The 18,237-nt window shown below is 37.4% G+C and overlaps 1 protein-coding gene across 4 annotated transcripts in view; it reads left to right on the top strand.

Moving 5' to 3' along the window:
* rsh (radish) overlaps positions 1–18,237 on the top strand; it is a 780,520-nt gene that overhangs the window by 699,116 nt on the left and 63,167 nt on the right. For all 4 annotated transcript variants that reach the window (XM_065356244.1, XM_065356235.1, XM_065356228.1 and 1 more), the window contains one exon: positions 17,382–17,625. In XM_065356244.1, the coding sequence (XP_065212316.1) occupies positions 17,382–17,625 (244 nt within the window). The remainder of the gene's footprint in view (positions 1–17,381; positions 17,626–18,237) is intronic.

The raw sequence follows: 18,237 nt of genomic DNA, 5'->3' as shown, positions 1-18,237 counted from the left end.
GTTTGTTTGCTGCTATGAGAAAGAGAGACACTGTGTTGCTGTGTGTGAGAGAGAGAGAGACTGTGTTTGCTGCTATGAGAAAGAGAGAGAGACTGTGTTTGCTATGAGAGAGAGACTGTATTTGTTGCAATGTGAGAGAGAGAGACTGTGTTGGTGAGAGAGAAAGAAAGCAGCTAGGTACTTGGTTCAACACACTTCCTCATCTCTGCCTTCTTACGCTTCGCATTAAACAACTTATGCAACACAAATCTACACATACCATTCGCGATCTTTTTTACGTGCATTATTTTGGTGGTTATTTGGGGAGGTTATTGACCTTGTCCCAGTGTCTGTGTTTCCCAGTCTCCGTTTATTTTCCCAGTCCCCGCAAAATACATCTACTGTGAACCTATAGCTACATATTTCAACGAATATATCTACGTACGAGGAATATGGATTGGAAACTACATACCATACTTGTGTATGATGAGAGAAAAATAATTTTTCAAAATTTGCAGCGCACGCACACGCACGCACACACACCACCTACCTATTCACCACGAGATTGTATACGCTCATAACAACCATCATAGCTACATAAACCTATCGTTTTTGGCACCGAATGTATTTTTCATTTACGTTGTAGTGTATCGCGAGCAAATATATCTAAACTCAATCAAAAGAAAAGAGCAGCGACGACGTTCGACGAAGACGAATCAAACCCGATAGAAGCGCGTTTGCATTGCACGCAATATGCCATATTCCTCCAATTCGATGCGTAGGTAGGTAGGTAGGTAGGTAGAGAAGGAATGAGAAATAGCGTTGATAAATCCTCCGTCGTCGTCAAATTCAATAATAAACGAATTTCTCGAAATAGGAGATTTTTTTTCTCCTTTTGCTTTTGCTTCACATCGCAAAAAGTAAACGCTTAAGCGATACGGCTGCAGGATCGTTTTCTCTATTTATAGGTATTCGTTTAAAGCAAAAGCACCATAGCGCCAGGCCATATACATAGCATTTGGATAAGAAAAAAATACCTACGTTGGCGAGGAGACGACGATGGTGTGGTGCAGGCGTAAGATGTTTTGAGAAATTGCTCGGTAACGTGAGCGCGTCTCACGTCGCGTCGTCTTCTCTCTGATAATAATAATATGTATAAGAAAAGGAGGGAAATATGAAAAATATAAATATTATGTAAATATACCGCCACAATCGCGTGCAATGAAAGTAATTCGCGTCGATATTCGTAGGACAAGGTGTGTTTAAAAATACGTATGAAAATAGGAAGTATGCTTTTGATTGGAGGAGATGAAGATAAGATGCAATTACTCGAGTATGTTCACCTAATCAAAGCTCTCATTATTTTTTTCTTCGCGAATTATTGAACGATGAAGTTTTTTCAAGTGCAGAAAATGTGGCTGAAATTATTATTTCTGGAGTGAGTTCGACTGAATTCAAAATTCTGAATGCGCGAAATAGAAATTTCTGTCTTTCTAATTATTCGAAGTGATACTTAATGATCGATTCATTAGGAAAGGGCGTAGAAAAAAATTTAAAAATTTCCAACAAGGAATCCTTTTAAACTTATACTCTCCGATTTGAACAAACCAGATTCGTCGTTGTCCTCGTTTCCTTGTAAGCGGAAGGCCTGTTGGCCTGTCTGCTACAGTGTGGAACCTGTTGAGGATGAGCCTGAGGTATCAGTGAGTTTCCTCCTTGGTCTCCCTCTGCTTCTCTTCCCCGTTGGTGTATACTGGAGGACCTGTTTTGGTGATCTTGTTTCCTCCATCCTTTTGACATGATTTCTCCAATCTTTCCTATACTGTTTTATCTTCTTTGTGACTGGCTTCACTCCGAGATCTGCTGTTATTTTCTCAGATGGGACTCTGTCTCTGAGAGTCACCCCTGCATGCCATTCTCCTCATGAACTTCATCTCCGCTGCCGTTATTCTTCTTTTATCAGATTTCTTCAGTGCCCATACCTCGCTTCCATAAGTCATCATTGGTATTTCTAGGGTATTGTACACCTTCGATCTTGTTTCTTTTCGCACCTTACTGCTTCTCAGGGTCCTATTTATCAGTCCTGTGACTCTCATGAACTTTGCAATCTTTCCACCAACATCTACTTCTCCCTGATATGATATTGCGTTTCCCAGGTATTTGAAATTATTGACCTGTTCGATCATTTTTCCATTAATTACAATCTTGCTTCTTACTGGTTCCTTTCCTTTGAAGGCCATTGTCTTTGTTTTCTCTGATGATGTTCTCATATCATATTTTTCTGATGTCTTTGTTAGATTGTACATTGATCTCTGTAGGTCATCTTCTGTTTCAGCTAGTACTGCTTGATCATCTGCGAATAGCACTGTTGATATTTCCTGCCTTCTGTCTGTTTTGATTCCTTTTGGCTTCATTTTCTGCCATTCTTTTACCATGTGATCCATGTACATGTTGAATAAAACACATGACAGTGGGCATCCCTGGCGAACTCCTCTGTTTATTTCTGCTTGTTCTGATAGTTTATTTCCAATTCATACTCATATTCTAGTGTTCTCATATTACCTTTCGCATTTTATATGTTATTTCATCATCTTTTAGGAATTCGAACAGTTTTTTTTCTATTGACTCTATCATATGCTTTTTCCAGGTCTACATATAAAGGATATGTGTGTTTCTAGGTTGTATTCGATCCTTTTTTCCATCAGTAGTTTTACTGTATAACTTGCATCAGTGCATGATCTTCCTTTTCTAAATCGGTTTGACATTCTGACAACTTTTCTTCTGCATGATCTGCCAGTTGTTTTGCCAGTATTTTTGCATAGGTCTTGTAGCAGGTGTTGAGTAGACTTATTCCTTGGTAGTTCTTCAGGTTTGACATATCACCTTTCTTGAACAGTGGTATTACAATTGCTGTTTTGAATTTGTCAGGTACCTTTTCTTCTTGGTACATCGTATTTTGGAATTGCAGCAGTCTTCTTTTGAATTCACCACTTGCATATTTGTACAATTGGAGCTGCTGAAGATAATAAACAAAATATACGATGAAGGCACTCTGCCTAAGGACTTCAAAGCAGTAAATTTCGTACCAATACCAAAAAAAAACAACTCGCAAAAATGCTCTGAATATAGAACCATCACACTGATGAGCCACGCACTGAAGCTACTACTCTCCATCATAAATGCCAGAATTGAAAAGAAGATAGATGAAAATCTAAGTGAAACACAATATGGCTTTGTAGCAAAAAAAGGGATGAGAGATGCAATTGCCCTGCTGAAAGTGATCATTCAAAGAGCACTGAATGCAAATAGGGAAATCATTGCTTGCTTCGTCGATTATGAAAAAGCATTTAATCGTGTCAACCATGAGAAGATGTTGGAGATCCTGGGAAAATACAATATCGATAAGAAAGACCTGCAAATAATCAAGAACCTGTACTGGGAGCAAAGCGCTAACATCAAGATTGGAACTGAGTACTCGGAGAACGGATGTGGAATAAAGAGAGGTGTGAGGCAAGGATGCCCCCTCTCACCCAGGTTGTTCAACGTGTATGCAGAAGAAAAAATGAGAGAAGCGCGAATCGAACGAATGGGATTCAAGATCAACGGCAAGAGAATAAACAAAATAAGTTATGCAGACGACAAAGTGATCCTTGCTGAGACGGAGGCGCAGATGCAGAAAATGATCAACCAAGTCAACAGTGCTGGATTAAAATATGGAATGAAAATAAAATATACAGGCAAGACCAAGGTGATGAGATTTACGAAAGGAGATGATAAAGAGGTTAAAATCAACATCGGATCACAAGAAATTGAAAATGTAAAGCAATTCAGGTACCTTGGAGCGCTGATACACAATGATGGTAGAGATCATAAAGAAATTAAATCACGGATTGGTATGGCAAAGACCACTTTCAACAACCTTGCCAATGTGCTGGGAAATCAAACGATGAGTATAGATCTGAGGAAGAGAATTATGCGATGCTACGTATGGACTGTTCTGAAGTATTCCTGCGAAACATGGACCATGAGTGCAGAATGCGAGAAGAAAGTATCCGCTTTTGAGATGTGGTGCTATCGAAGGCTACTACGGATCTCATGGAAGGACTTCATTACCAACAAGGAAGTACTAGCAAGAATAGGAGAGGAGTGGAAAGTCATAGTTGAAGACATCAAAAACAGAAAGCTAAAGTATTTAGCTCATAAAATACAAGAAAACGGTATTTTCATGCTAGTGGTACAGGGGAAAATCCAAGGAAGATTGACGAGAGGGAGAAAACGATCGGAACTGTTAACAACAAACTCACCGGCCAACTCTCCCTGCAAGACCCTGAAAGAAACGATTAGATACACTAGATACCGGCTAATACAGATGGACATATACGCTATCTCCTGTAAAGGAGCGCGACTACGAGGACGATGACGACGTTGCACAGTGGTCCGAAATGAAGAAGTAGCGGCCAAAAATCAAATTTTAAAGCAAAATCCGCAAAATTTCGGATATGGGGGTTTTTTTGGTCGCTGAAGTCGATTTTGGCATTTATTTTACCCCTAACCTCAAAATGAGCCCTCAAAGGGGGGCAGGGGTGGTGCAAAATCGAATTTCAGAGCAAAATTCGTAAAATTTTGGATATGGGGGTTTTTTAGGTCGCTGAAGTCGATTTTGGCATTTATTTTACCCCTAGCCTCCAAATGAACCCTCAAAAGTGGGAGGGGGCAGTGCAAAACATGAAATTTCGATTAATTCGAGGTGGGCAATCGAAATAATGTATTTTTTTAGATCGCTATAGGATATGGGGGTTTTTTAGGTCGCTGAAGTCGATTTTGGCATTTATTTTACCCCTAACCTCAAAACGAGCCCTCAAAGGAGGGAGAGGGTGGTCCAAAACATGAAATTTTGAAAAATTCGTGAGGGTATCGAAATATGTTTTTTTTGGGTCACTAAAGTCAATTTTAGTATTCATATTCCTGTAGTAATTTTTTACTTGAAAATGTTTTTTAAAAAATAAGAAAAACAGCATTTATGCAACTTTACATAGCAATTTTTTCAAATGGGGCAGGTTGGGGCAGCCAATTTTTCAGGGATGTTTTTCTTTACATGCCATAGTACCCCAGGGATGTGATATTTCACCTTGAGTCAGCTTGGGTTTTTTTTAAAAAAAACTTTTACCTTGAAAATAGCAAAAAAATGAGTTTTTTTGTGACGAGCATGCTAGAAACCAAAATATTTTTGAAAAAATGGAATCAACGATTTTTATACTCAAAAATGTCCATATTTTGATATAAACCCATAAAGTTTTGAAAAAAATTAAAATTGGCATGCTTTACAGCATTTTGAAGTTAGCAGTTTTTTTGACTATTTTGAGGTACTTCAATTCATTCATTTCTGTAGGCAAGCAAAATAATGGAAAAGTGTTTGAAATCACAGAAAGGGACGTGGAATATAATGCAGGGTTGTGCCGTAGAATACACCATGTAGAATACATGGACATTCTACGCGTAGAATAGCACATGTAGAATAGCCTGGAAATCATGTAAAATGCGTAGAATGCGTAGAATGTGTAGAATGCGTAGAATATGTGTAGAATAGGTAAATGTGCAGACAATTTTTTTCAAAAAACTTAATTTTTTCATTTTTTCCATCATTTATTTTATAATCAGGTTACATAATCAAATAGAAAATTCACATTTCCAATTTAATTTGCTCAACAAAATAGTTGAACTTTCATTTTTCAAATCACATTTTTGATAAATAAACAATATTTTTGGCTTTTAGATGGGTGATTTTGTCGCATTCTACGCATTTTACATCGTATTTTACGCATTCTACACATTCTACGTCTATTCTACGCATTTTACACATTCTACATCAAATTTTACGCATTCTACACCAAAATGTAGAATAGGTTATTCTACGCGTAGATACCCAACCCTGATATAATGTAGAAAACCGCTACATATTCGTAATCAACTTTTGAGACTTGTTCAATCTGAGGATTTTTTGAATTTTGGCCGCTACTTCTTCATTTCGGACCACTGTGCGTTGGTATACCATCTTCTCCTGGAGCTTTTGCATTTTTTGCTGTGTTCAAAGCTTCTTGTAGCTCTTTAAATGAAATTCTGTCATCTGGTTCTCCAATTTCATCTTCTATCTTTATGTCTTGTGCGTTTTCATCACTCCAGAGTTCTTCAAAATATTCCTTTGCATCATTGATTTTAATTTTTGGCAAGACTACTCTTTCATTAAAATTTGTGTCAATTCTCCTTATAATCTTATACACCTTTGGCCATAACTTGTATGTGTCATGCTCCAGGAATGTGATGAAATTTTCCCAGCTTTCTCTCTGTAATTTCCTAGACTTTTTCTTGACTTTTGCTGACTGTTTTCGATATTCTTCACCATCAGCCTCACTTTTTGTGCTCATGAATTTTCTAAATGCCTATCTTTTCTTTTGTGTGAGTTCTTGGATTTCGTTGTCCCAATGCTTTATTGGCTTTGCCCAGATTCTGCAAGAAACCATTCCTAAGCTTTCTTTTGCCGCTTTTGTCACAATGGATTTGATATTTTTCCATTCTTCTTCTATACCTATCCTGGCTTTTTGGTATTTCTTCACTTATGAAGTTTGTCTTGTCTTTGGTACAGCCATTGGGTGGTTGGGTCATCCAGGGCTCTTGTGTTGATTTTCTTTTCATTTTTCCTGGCTGGCATTCTCGTTGTTTCCATTCTCATTACTCCTTGAACAAAATGATGGTCAGTGCCTATTTCTAGACCTCAGTGTGTTCTTACATCCAAGAATTTCTTTGCAGTGTTTTCGTTGGCTATAAAATGGTCGATCATTGAGCTTTGTTCTCTTGTATTGCACCAACCATGTCATCTTGTGATCTTTTTTGTGTTGGTAGAATGTATTCATGATTCTTAGTTCATTGAAAGTGCAAAAATCTATCAGTCTCTTCCCATTTGTATTCATTCCTTCCGTTCCATACATACCAGTTACTGTCTTTACACGCTTATCTCCTACCTGAGCATTCGAGTCTCCTGCTATTATCAATTTATCCCAAAGGGCATGTTTTAAAGTCCCCGTAACCCAAATTTCAAGTGCTCAAGTTTATTTTTGATAAATTTTTGAAAATTTTAAAAGATAGAAAGAAAAAACTATTTTAAGAACAATTTTCAAGCAAAATACGCATTTTTTGAGCAAAGTATTTTACTTTTTGTCCGAAACGAAATTGACAAAAATTCTCCTTTTTTTGTAGAAAATTTGCCGCAAATTTTCTCGCTTTATCGACCAAAATTGAAAAAAATGCATTTTTGTTAAAACCGTATGACACTTTTTTCAAAAACTTCAAAAATAATGACCCAAGGTGTGACTCCAAATATGTACTTCGAAACCATCAAAGATTTTTTTTCGGAAATTTCAATCCGTTTTCATTAGTAAGTGTGATACCTTTTTTCAAAAACTCTGAAAATCATGACTCAATTTTGGGCTCAAAGTTTTTCGAAAGTGCTCAAAGAACCCCTTTTGTCAGGAATAAACCACCTTGGATGACTGCTGGCTCCGCTTATATAAATATTTTCAGACCTGTATGAGGAATTCAAAGAAAAATAGTCGCGCGTCAAAACAAACGCCCAAATAGCAACATCAGCTTGCACACAAAGCAACCTATTTCGCTGACCCTTAACACGACATCGTGCCAAAAACCAAGTAAACACGTATGCATTTCCACATGTCCTGTACAACATTTGCATACAAACGCGTAAGGTGGATATATGTATATGTGTATGTCCCTATATGTATGTAGGAGTAGCAGAGCGATGCCCTCTATGCCGCAGAATGATGGATGAAGCTGGTCTTACAGGCATGGCTATGTGATACGTACACATATGTGGACTTTTGGACTTTGTTTATTATTCGGCTACGTGTACGATGTGTTTGTGTATTACTCGTATTATATTGTTAAGCACGTTTCGAGCGTACATTTCATCATTTATCCGGCTGAGTTCACAAGGTGATGGATCCTTGTCTCCACGCTCGAGCCTACTTTTTCAGTTTTTCACCAGCTGGCATGGCGCAGCGTGTAGTTTCCATTTTGGAGGGATTTTCCTCTCGATTTTTTACGAAAATGTATTTATACGAGTAGCTAAAATATCACGAAAGGTTCTGACTTTCCCCACAGGATCAATAAGCTCCTGAAATTCCAGTCTCAAGTACATATTTTTAAACGCCTCGTTCTTAAAAGAAAAAAATCGCCCTTCATTGAAATGATATCTATGTACAGTACACTTGTAATAATTCCCTCGCTCGTAAGCATCACGTATAACGTTGCAATTCGCTCCGGCGAAATTTTTTTTTTTTCATTTTCATCGCTTGCAAACGAAAGATACGCGATATGATATGATAGTTGAAACGAATGGGAAATTTAACGACGTTATAATGACGACGCCGAGCCGAGCACAGCACAGCAGAGCAGAGAGAAAATGGAGAATGTAATAAGCACCATCATCATATATATCAATTAACGCGGCAGTCGGCCGGAATGTGCTCGAAGAATGGCAGAAGAAGACGAGCGAATTGCCGACAACATGGTGCGGTATGAGGCAAAAATACTCGTAGTACAGGGGAAGGCATTAGCGACTCGGCTCGACTCGCGACTCTCTGCTGTGCTGTGCAAACTCGCTACATTCTTTATAGTGTGTTTAAACATTGTGTACACCGAGTACTGTAATTGATAAAGATGGCGGTAGGATGAGGGTAAGTTGAGTTGCTGCGTTGAATTTCGAGTTCGTCGAGGTCGACAGCAGTGTTGACAGCAGCACTTTGGCAAAAAGTTATTCCGTCTCGTCGACTGTGCTCGTAACACGCCGACACGGTGGTATGCGATAGCGAAGAGGTGAGGAGGGGCGAGCAGCGAAACCTCGACGAAAATAGGCCATAATTACTTCGACGAATACAATTTACAAACGCGGACGACCGACTATTGTAGATACGATAGATGGGGAAAAGAAGAGCAGGGTCTCTGCTCTGGGCTGGGCTAAAATGCAACGCAATTTTACACAACTTGGGATGGGAAGCGAAGTTTCGATACCTGATGGTAATTTAGTAATGTTGGCTAGAAAACTCTCCTTCATTCTGTGTAGATTTTTGCTCTCGACTACGCCCAAAATGCTGTCTCAGATTACTGTGTCTACCCCATGATACAGTATTGTAAAAATTTTCAACCGCCTCTAGAATGACTCAACAAAAAATTAAAATTTCAATCACGAAGCACGCGTGATTCAGGAGCAAATTACTGGTAATTTACCAAAAAAATTACTGGTAATTTACCACAAAAATTAACGGTTATTTACCAAAAAATTACAGGTAATAATTTACCAAAAAATTACTGGTAATTTACCAAAAAATTTACTGGTTACTTACCAAAAAATTACCGGTTATTTACCAAAAAATTACCGGTAATTTACCAAAAAATTACCGGTAATTTACCAAAAAATTACCGGTAATATACCAAAAAATTACGGGTAATAATTTACCAAAAAATTACTGGTAATTGACTAAAAAATTACTAGTAATTTTCCAAAAAAATTACCGGTCATTTACCAAAAAATTCTGGCAATTTACCAAAAAATTACGGGTAATAATGTACCAAAAAATTACTGGTGATTTACCAAAAAATTACTGGTAATAATTTATCAAAAAAAATTACTGGTAATTTACCAAAAAATTACAGGTAATTTACCAAAAAAATACTGGTAATTTACCAAAGAAATTACAGGTAATTTACCAAAAAATACCGGTAATTTACCAAAAAAAAACCGGTAATTTACCAAAAAATAACGGGTAATAATTTACCAGAAAATTACTGTCGATTTACCAAAAAATGGTAATTGACCAAAAAATTACTAGTAATTTACCAGAAAGCAGAGTAATTTAAGAAATACTAGTGTTACAAAAAAATAAAATAAGAATAACCCCCACATTTACCTAACCAAAATGACCACTTATTCCCCCAGTAAGTAATTTACTCAAAATTACCAGTAAATCTCCAAAAGTTACTGGTAATTGCTCAAATAATCAGCAGTAAATCAGAACTCAACGAACCCTTCCGAGCATATCCGAACCTTATTATCAGTATTTTCACAAAATCGTACTTTTTTGTATGGACATATTATGTACACTGATTTGGCATTAAGATAACAAAATGATCTTTTTCAACATGTTTCTATCCTCAATAAAACGACAAAAAATTATTAAGAAATCTGTAGCTTTCGTACTTTTGACAAGTTCCAAATGAATAGCTCGGACAGTTAAACAGGTGAAAATAACGATGAAGAATTTCTTTACATTTCCACAAAACATTTGGCATACTTACAAAGGCCAAAGTACCAAGTACTAAGTACAAGTATATTGACATTCCCAACTTGAAATATTTTATCATCACAAAGAATGAAAAACAAAAAACAAGTAGGGAACTTTTTCCTCTCTTCAAAAAGCCAATAGGTATCTAGTATCCTAGAAGAGAAATTTCAATAATTTGCTACAAGAGTATGTATATGTCGATGTACCTACGTATATCCTTGAGCAGTAAATTTGAAAATTTCAAAGTTATCGCAGCGTATAACACAGGCTCGTTTGAGTTTAGCGCATTTTAGCAACATCAAACCAAGTACACATTACACACAGAGAAACAAACACCTCTCCGCCGTTCTGCTGGCGCGCCGGTTACAAAATTTCATCGACCATAAAGAGCTCTCCGCTGGCCGCGCCACCTTCAGGTATACTCCTGGCGCGAGGTGAAAATACATAATAAAAATAAAAACAACCATCAAGCTCGGCTGATTGTGGGGCGTGGTGTTAATCCGTTGTAAAAAGAGCTGCGATATCAATCTATGACACGTGAATACAATAACATAAAAACGCGTAAATGCTCTCTCTATTTAAAAAAATACACGCGTATTATCGTTCATTTCGAACACACCGAGAGAGTATACCTGTATTCGTGTATTATACTCTACTTACCAAATACCTACTCGTCGTACTCATCGTATACTTCGCAGGCACACAAATTCGCCGGGTCAAAAGTACCTACATCATTTATTATGATCCTACAAACAAGCCGTATCAGATCATTAAGGCTTGTAGAAGAAGAAAACATGAACCTTAAATCCGTTTTTTGTTGCTGTTCGCAAAAAAAAAATTAGTTTCGATTCTCGCCAGGAGAGAGAAAAAACTAAACTTGCGCTTATATGGTCCGATAATACCTACGTAGACTTTGCAGATATTTTTATTTTATAGTCTAAAAGTCAACCAATCTGAGAAACAGAGAAAAGTAGAGAAAAAACAGGGACATGGTATGACCTGAAGGCTTTTTATGCTAGGTAGGTATCAAATTTTATTAGTTGTATGTACCTACTATAGTCCACAGTCCAACTAACCAGAAAATCTTCTAGAAATTGAATTCAACAGCCATTTTTGCAGCCCCAAAAAAATTCCAATGGTTTTTTGTAGATCGCAGTTGTTGTTTTTTTTTTTTGGTAAACTCCTCGGACGCACTAGGCGCTGAGGGTTTAATTTATTTATAAAAGAAAAAACAATCTTAATCTTAGGGTTACTAATATTAACTACTATTAATTATTCTAGAATATAGCTATACCTTCACCCCAAGATTAAGACGAGGGACGGGAAGGGGAATGGGGGGAGAGTGAGACGGATCGTCCACCCTGACTCAAACCCCTAGGCGGTTGCCTAAGGCTCGATCTCTGCCATGTTCCAGGAGTCATTATTCACGCGTACCTGTCTGACAGCAGACCGAGCCCCCGACCCATCTCTGGGGGAAGTTTGAAGGGGAGTGATTTCGCCTAGGGGTGGTCCCAACAAGTTGGGGCCCCTAGTTAGAAAAGGCCGAGAGTACATTGGGATATTTGTGGGGAGGTCAGCGCACTTGCTACTGGCTTCTCGCTGACCGCCCACATTAATGAATGATTGTTTAAATTTCTAAACCTAAGCTATGGCTAATCTATACATTTTCAAATATCTTGATCCAGGATTGTCTTCAAATCTTGACTTCTGGATGTTTTGGATACTTCTTTTCTTTGGGTATTGGAATTATTTGCGGATTGTAAAAGAAGGATATGAAAAAGAAAAATATGAAAAAATATTTACAAAGATAATGTTGTTTTTATCTGATTTAGGTATTTAAGTACTTAGGGGCCATATCTACACAAACTAATTTATACCTGAAACCCTATTTACATTTTTTATTCACATATATATATATATAAGGTGGAAAGACCCTACAGTGAAAGCTCGTTATAACGCTTTCGGATATAACGCTGATTTCTTCCGGTCCCTTGACATCCCCATTTAAACCAATGTAAAATTAATCGCGATATAACGCTCATGAGTGGTTATAAATCGCGTGTTAACGCTCTAAAATTCAGGAAAACTCACATTTTTTTTATAATTTTAACAACAAAACCCCAATTTTTGCAAAAAAAACTCACTCATGTGTAAAAAATTATCACTTTCTGAAAATTTTGGCCGCAACAACAGTTTTTTTTTGCAATTTTTGTAGTTTTGATTTTTAAAAAACCCCAAAAAAAAACTTATGGCAAAATGTTGCCAAAAAATCATTTATATTATTACAGCAGACCTCAAAATCAAATTAAAATGTCAGATTCTTTCATTTCCAACTGGAACAGTTGTTAAAAATCAAAATAAAGTTCACATTTCCACTTCCTTTACAACGCTTTTTTCGCTTTAAATCGAGAATTCGCGGTATAATGCCAATCAGTGTTAGAATGAGACTTTCGGTTATAACGCGCTTTTTTTGCTTTAAATCGAGAATTCGTGGTATAACGCCAATCAGTGTTAGAATGAGACTTTCGGTTATAACACGCTTCGGCTTATAACGCTCTTTTTCTCCAGTCCCTTGAAGAGTGTTATAAGGAGCTTTTACTGTATTTATATTTCTTCGGCACTGACCACCTCTTACAAACTAAATATAGGAAAGATATTTATTTACATCTAAAAACTAAAGTCTATTATCGGTATTCATGTCATCATTTGGTACTGGCTACACTATCTTCGCGATTGGCTGCAGACTCGGACTGTAATTGGAGAGTTCTTGAAGAACTCAATTATTGAGTGTCTTACCAGATCCCAATCCACCTGATGTAGATCGCAGTTGCACAATAGGGGAAGAGAGAGCATAAACCCCAATTTTCAGAATTGCTCAGGCTCAAAATTTTTTTACAAGTTGGTACATATTATTGTGCTTCCCTTCCAATTCGAGTAAATTCCAACATGAGAGTATTAAAAGAAGTTGAAATTTTGCAAGTAATTGAAATGCTCCAATGAAAACATATTTATGACCATTTTGGAAGAATTCTGAACCATAAATAATTGGGTCATGACCTTATAACTTTCGGGAGTTTTCAAAATGGTGTTACGTGACCTAAAAAAAAATAGGTTAATAAAATTTTGTGAGAAATAATTCAAACATTCCAACAAAAATACTTTTAAGCACGTTTGAAGATTTTTGATCCCTTAAATTGGATCATGATTTTTGAATTTTTTTTTTTTTAATGTGTCCTGTAACTAATCAAAATGGATTAAAATTTGACAAAAAAAAAATCAAAAATTCAATCAAAACCTTATATAGGTTGTCACCACTGTAGGAAATGGTGCTGTACCTACAGTGTACTAATGTGTACTGACTCCTAATAGCTGAGTGGTACAGCCATATTGCCTACATAGAACCCTCTGAGCAAGGTGAATCGGCCGAACATCAAAACTTCAAAAGGGAAGACTTTTGCTAACAAAAACACCCAAATTGTTTCATAAGATCTGTATTGTACGCAAAAGATTTACAGTATATGGTTATCTTCGATTCAACAACTTCTAGCATTTAGGTTATGTACCATGTGGCTACACAAGTTATCTAAGAGTAGTAAAACAGTGCTTTTTCTACTCCTATACAACGTACTTAGTCGATGCACTACACACCCCCTGCCAGAAATTGCCAAATTTCTTAAAATTGAAATATGTTTGTTGTTGTTGTTGTTGTTGTTGTTGTTGTGATGTTGTTGAAGGTGAAGAGTGAGGCTCGGATGTAGAAGTTGTTGTGGTAGTATCGTGGAGTAGGAAGGCAGGTTTCAATCTGTCTATTGAAACTGTGACTTATTTTCCATCGATTGAGATGACAAATGTTTTTTCATTACATTTCAACACTTCAAATGGACCATCATACTGAGATTGAAGTGGCTTTTTGACTGCATCATGACGGAGAAGAACGTGTGATGTTTCATGTAGTTTTGGATGGATGAATGTTTTTTGAGTGCCGTGAACTGAAGTTCGTGTTGGTTTCAAAGACTGCATGTATTGGTTCAGGGTTTTTATGAATTCCTCCATGTTGACGTATGTATTCGTATTGTTGAAAAATTGGCCGGTTAAACAAAAAGATTGGCCAAATACTAGGTTGCTGGGTGCGGCTTTCAAGTCATTAATGACGCAATTCGGCAAACTTAGTAGTAAGAGAGGTAGCTTTTTGCCCCATCTGTCTGTCAAGTGTACTTTCAGAGATGTTTTTAAGGTGTGATGAAATCATTTGATTTTGCTGTTTGATTGTGGATGGTATGCGATGGTCCTGAATTTTTTTATGTCGAGGAGTTGAGTAAGTTCGTGGAAGAGGTATGATTCAAATTGTTGGCCTTGATCTGTAGTTATTTGTTCTGGGACACCCTACCTTGAGATCCAGTTTGATAGAATGGTGTTTGCAACAGTTTTTGCAGTGATGTCTGGAACGGGGATTACTTCAGGCCATCTGGTGAAGTGGTCCATCATGGTTATCAGATATTGTTACCTTGAGATGGTGGCAGCGGACCAACAATGTCAAGGTTGATATGGTGAAATCTGATATCTGGTATTTTGAAATCTGCTAGCAGAGCTTTAGTATAAATTTACTGACCCATTCTTTGATGTCTTTGTATAAACCGGGCCAAATGAAACGAGATTTAACAAGATTTGTAGTTGCTCTGACTCCAGGATGAGATAACAAGTGACAAAGCTGGAATGCAGCTTTTTAGAAGTTTTGTCGTAATATTGGTCAAAGTGAGTCTGTTGAAATTTCGCACAGGATTTTTTCGTTGGAAACTGGAATTTGAATCCATTTTAGGTTGAATTTCGAGTTTTGAGATTGCTGTAGATTTGTGATTTCTGGATCTGTTTTTTGAGCGGTTGCTAGTTTTGAATAATCGAAGTCTGTGGATTTTATTTCGTCTAATCTGGACATGGCGTCTGCCAGTGCGTTGTTTTCACCTGATATATGTCTTATGTCGTTTGTGAATTGGAGAATGAAATCGAGTGAATAATTTTGAGCTGAAAATTGAGTCAACATTCTACTCAGTCGAGAAAAAATTATCATGTAAGATAATGCATCGAAATGGCCACATGAAGAAAAAAATAACTGAAACATTACAACTTAATTTTGTGGTCAAAAGTCTTCAAAAATGCTCAAAAATCATTTTTTATAGAAACATTTGAATTTCTCGAAAAATTTCAACTCATTTTGGTCGGATTCGAGGTCACTTTTTCAAAAATTGAGACCAAACTATTGAATAATGCTTTTATGATTTTTTTTCAACGTTCTGGGGGGGGGGGGGGTGAAGCTGAATCTAAACTATGAAACAGCACTTCCTTATTTTGTGAGAACTTGAAGTGCTTCTTGACTTTACTTAATTTTAAATTGATTGGAGGGGGGGGGAGGTGACTGAAATTTTCATACATTTTTTCTTAAAAATTAACGATTTCAGAGATGGTGAGGTGAGGTGGGGTGGGGATAATAGAAAAAAATCGCATAAACATGTTTCATCGTTAATATAGCAAACAGTCTAGTACATAACGTGGATTTTCATTCAAAACTTTTTTCAACTACTGCAGTAATAAAGATGAAAACCTGCGAAAATTAACATTTTTCACAACGACCGACAACGACGGGTGTATCAAACAGAATGAACACTTGAACGTTGATTAAACGGCCATCGACACTTCAGGTGGCTTCAAAGCTCGAACAACAACAAAGCTAACACAGGCGTGTAGGGGTGCTGAAGTAGGGTAAATTGCGAACAAACCCATTCTTTCAGCGATTAAGCCTTCGTATAATACGACAACGAATAAATAAAGTCGTTACGACGAAGCTTTGTGAAAAAAAAAAGAATAAAAAACACAGAGTGGTACGCGTCAATTAACGCGGCCTGATCGATTAGACGATAAGTACGTACGATGGATGCGGGTGGGGGTGATGGCAGGGGAGAGTGGTGGATGACGATGACGTTAGGTATATGCAAACAACCACCGGTTGATTTGTCGACTATGTATAGTGAAAATTTTATTCGCTGTTGCTTTTTGAAACAGACGTAGCAGCAGGTAAGGTAAGAGCTACGTGAACGATGAACGAGGGCGAAAAAAACATTGTAAATATTGTAACAGTCTCGGTGTATAAGCAAATTGTAGTAATAATTTTGCGCTTATTATACACGCTGATGAAATGAAAGAGAGAGAGAAAAAAAAAGAACAAGAAAAAGAATAATAGAGCTCGACCGACGTGTTTGTATTACGTTTAATCCGAGCAAAGGGCAATAAGAATGGAAGAAAATATCTTTTCGAGCCATTAACGTTTGTGCTGAGGCGTGGCGTATGCAAATCTCATTGCCATGTTTGTTTTTTTTTTATTTTATTTCGAGTAATTTACCGCTTCGTAAGTAATGCATTCGTTTTTATGGGTGAAAGGAGGGGGGCAGATTGATTTGTGAATCGTTTTCCAAATGATTCGTCGAAGTGCGATTCGATTCGGAAAATTTTGTCATTTTGTCTCGAGGGCTTCTGTCCCGGTCCCGGAAGCAAAACGATTGCTGAATGAAAATTTTCAGCAGCAGTTACAAAGCCGTCTTGGCCTTAACACGATTTCGACCTACTGTGATAAAAAAACGAAATGTCTACGCGAATGTGAAAAAAAAATTCGACGGTGTTCAGTCGGCTGTCGATTTCGATGTCGGTTGCTTCAAAAATATACGATGTGACATAATTCGGCGGTCTTGTTAACCTACTTACGAGGTATACGTATTATGGTCGTGTGTAGGGTGAAAAAAAAGCTGGCTTATCGAAAGAGACAGATGTTTCGAGGCGTGAAAAACATGGAATAGAGAGTGCTCAAAAGATCGACCCTAATGACGAGAGGAGAAGTGATCTACTTATATGTCTTTTTTACGTCTTCTTGTGCCATTCGTTATTAATAATTTACTTATCATTAAAATGATTAATCAATATGGTGTCCGTGTAATTGATTTTTCTGATGACTTTGTTTTATTATTGTTGATCTCTCTCTTAATAAAGATGTATGTATTTCGACAGACGAATTTTGCGAAGATTACCCGCATAATTTGATTCCAACACCGGGCTACTGGATCGAGTGCTCGAGGCAGAAGATCACCAACGAAACGCTGTGGGATGACACGGATACCGACGCTGATGAACAAGACGAAGACGACGATGCGGGCGAAGGGCCGTCCAGACCGAGGTATCGACGCGATGACAGTTTACTATTGGAAGACGATGAGTATTTCGAGGAAGAGGAGGAAGAACCACCTCCTCCTAGGTGAGCTTTTTTTTGTTGAAATGTTCCCAAAGTTTGAAAAAGGCGCGGAAATACGATTTTTTGTTTCTGGAAAAAGATCTGGAGGGGTTGACAAGTCAAAACTTCTCAATCAGAGGACCTCCTCTCATCTTCCAAATTCGGATGCCAAATTTCAGCCTCTCAGATTGTAGTTTGAAAAACGTGAAAACACACTTTTTGTAGTTGGAAAAAGGTCAAGGGGATGGGAAGAGTTAAAAAGTCGAACGTCTCAAAAATACATTGGAAGTAGTCTGAATTTCGGGTCATTCCACGTCAATTGAACCAAGAAGTGGTAGGGGGGTTCGGCGATTTTTTTGAAATTTTCCCTGTGGAAAGACCTTCCGAAGGGATGACCAATGGCGCAAATTGCAGCCCTCTAGTCCATTTTTAAAGACAGCCAGGGGGTGTCAGAGTTTTCAGTGAACCTAAAACATCATTCATTTCAGCAGTGGATTACTCGATAACCGCGATACCTACCAAAATGGAACATTTTCTCATAGTCAGGGGTTTTGAAAGGCTTTTTGGTGATATCATAAAAATCAGTATTGCCACTTTTTTTCGTACAAAAAATTAGCTCAAAAAGTTTCAAAACTT

Source organism: Planococcus citri, chromosome 1 (genome assembly GCF_950023065.1).
Source record: "Planococcus citri chromosome 1, ihPlaCitr1.1, whole genome shotgun sequence".
NCBI lineage: Eukaryota > Metazoa > Arthropoda > Insecta > Hemiptera > Pseudococcidae > Planococcus > Planococcus citri.
This window is presented reverse-complemented; position numbering and strand designations above follow the sequence as displayed.